Source organism: Rhincodon typus, chromosome 41, assembly GCF_021869965.1.
Source record: "Rhincodon typus isolate 14 chromosome 41, sRhiTyp1.1, whole genome shotgun sequence".
Lineage (NCBI taxonomy): Eukaryota > Metazoa > Chordata > Chondrichthyes > Orectolobiformes > Rhincodontidae > Rhincodon > Rhincodon typus.
Window position 1 is genome coordinate 12,148,190 of NC_063372.1, and position 2,285 is coordinate 12,150,474.

Consider the following 2,285-nt stretch of genomic DNA (forward strand, 5'->3'; position numbering starts at 1 on the left):
GCTAAATTGCCCCATAGTGCCCAGGGATGTGCAGGTTAGGGTGGATTAGCCATGGGAAATGCAGGGTCAGTGGGATAGGGTGGGGGGTGGGGGTGGGATGCTGTTCAGAGGGTCAGTGTGGACTCAATGGGCCAAATGGCCTGCTTCCACACTGTACAGATTCTGTGATTCCACATGCCACAGTTATACTTTTTTTACTGTATAAGCCACTTCAATAATAATGCAACAGATTATTCCTGCTCCTTACAGAGAATTGCAATCGCTCCTGGGAGCATGGCACACAAAGAGTAGGGAATCGTATTCAGATCGGCAGCAAGGTGTGTGTGTGTTCAGAGGGGGCTGGGTTGGGGGAGACTGGGAACAAAGCCGTATCTACGGGCTTTCAGCAGTGGGGTGTGGGAGGTCGGTCAGTCACAGCACTCGCACACTCTCTCTCACCTGCGACGTGAAGCGATGTTCCTTTGGTTAGCTGCTCCTTGAGCAGGATGGATGCTCCGTGCCTGATCAGGACGTCCACACAGTCCGCGTGCCCCCGCTGTGCCGCTATGTAAAGTGGGGTACGCCCAGTTCGATCCCTCACGTCCAGGTTCACCAGGGTTCCCACCAGCACCTTGAGCGCTTCAGACTGACCGTTGTAGGCCTAGGGAGAGGAACACAACCGTTTCACAGTGAGGTGGGGGGGAAATAAGGGCAGCCTCTCAATCTTCACCTCCCTACTCTGTGTACAAGACACAGGCCTGCCTCCCTACAATATCTGAGCAAAATTAGGCCATTTGGTCAATCCAGTCTGTTATGCCATTCAACTCCATTCTCTAGCCTTCTCCCTCGATCTGCCTTACTAATCAAGAACCTATCTGCCTTAAAGGCACTCAACAACAGATTCCCCACCCTCTGGCTGAAGAAATTCCTCATCTCAGGCTTTAAAGGCGTGCCCCTTCACTCGGAGGCTGTGCCCCCAGATCCCTAGCCTCTCCTACTGGGGGAAACATCTCCACGACCACTCTATCCAGGACTCTCAGTATTCTGTAAGTTTCAATCAGATTACCCTTGCTCATTCCCCCAAAACTCTATCGAGTACAGACCCCGAGTCCTCAAAACCCTCCTCGTAAGACAAGCCCTTCATCCCCGGGATCCCCCATTCTCACCCGCAGATACAGGATTCATACACAGAACATAGGACAGTACAGCACAGTACAGGCCCTTTGGCCCACGATGCTGTGCCGAACTTTAACCCTAAACCTAAGGTCTATCTAACCTCCACCCCTACCTTATACTATCATCCATATGCCTATCTAATAGCCGCTTAAATGCCCCTATTCAGTCCGCAAATCCCTGTTTTCCTCCCCTCACCTCTCCCATCCACCACGGACGCAATACACAGGGTACCCCAGCCACTCTATTGATACAATACACAGGTTCCCCCCACACCCCCTCCACCTGCAAGTACAAGGGGCAGGTTTATAAACCTCTACCACAACCACAGCAGGCAGTCACTCCCTCCCCTCTGTCACCCATTCAGCCCCCTTCTTCAGACGGCTGCCTAGGAATAGCAGGAGGTCATTCAGACCCCAGCCCGTGTGTTGCATCGCACAACCACTGCCCTAATCGAACTGCATCCACCAGCCTGTGTGTCAAACACTGGGGAACCCTAAACCTCCATGGTGCACAGGCTTCACATTCATCAAGGCCACAGGCTACCCCACCCCCCCACACGGTCTCCTTCCAAACGGTTTCAGGGAGAGAGAGATTTGCACATTTCGACGAGCCTGGATGGTTTCTCATCATTCTCCCACTCCCGCTGCGCGAGGACAGCTTATACTTCATTAACTGCTCTCTCCACCTTCGACAGCTCCATGCACATATACCCCCAGCTCCCTCTAAAACCACACCTGCCATCACTGGGGGTTATCCCAAAGCATAGCACATGTAGCGGAGAGTCATACAGCACAGAATTTGACGCTTCAGTAGTGTGCAGGCCCACTATTTAAGTAGTCACGCTTTAGTCTCCAAGCTTTGTCGACTTCCACATCCCTCCCCCCGTTACTTGATATTAAAGCTGGTGACAAAATCCTTCACCCTCGAGCAGGCTACATTCCAATTCCTCCCCACCTCTCAGAGGTTTTTATTTATAAGCTACGAGCCTCACCATCCCGTCAGAACGGTCCCAAGCTCAGCCCTCGGGTGAGCAGCAGTACTGGGTACTGCTCGTGTACTTACAGCTAAGTGCAAGGGACTGGCGGTGACCACACTCTCTGTTTCGTTCAGGCTGTCGAAGGTGGAGTCGA

The 2,285-nt window shown here is 52.6% G+C and overlaps 1 protein-coding gene across 1 annotated transcript in view; it reads right to left on the bottom strand.

Annotated features, from left to right (window-relative positions):
• Positions 1 to 2,280, bottom strand: part of LOC125480949 (serine/threonine-protein phosphatase 6 regulatory ankyrin repeat subunit C-like) — a gene marked incomplete at its 5' end in the record, with an annotated part of 14,109 nt that extends 11,829 nt beyond the window's left edge. Inside the window, 2 exons of the mRNA XM_048618880.1 lie at positions 439 to 640; positions 2,218 to 2,280. Of these exons, the coding sequence (XP_048474837.1) occupies positions 439 to 640; positions 2,218 to 2,280 (265 nt within the window). The remainder of the gene's footprint in view (positions 1 to 438; positions 641 to 2,217) is intronic.
• Positions 2,281 to 2,285: the final 5 nt, after the last annotated feature.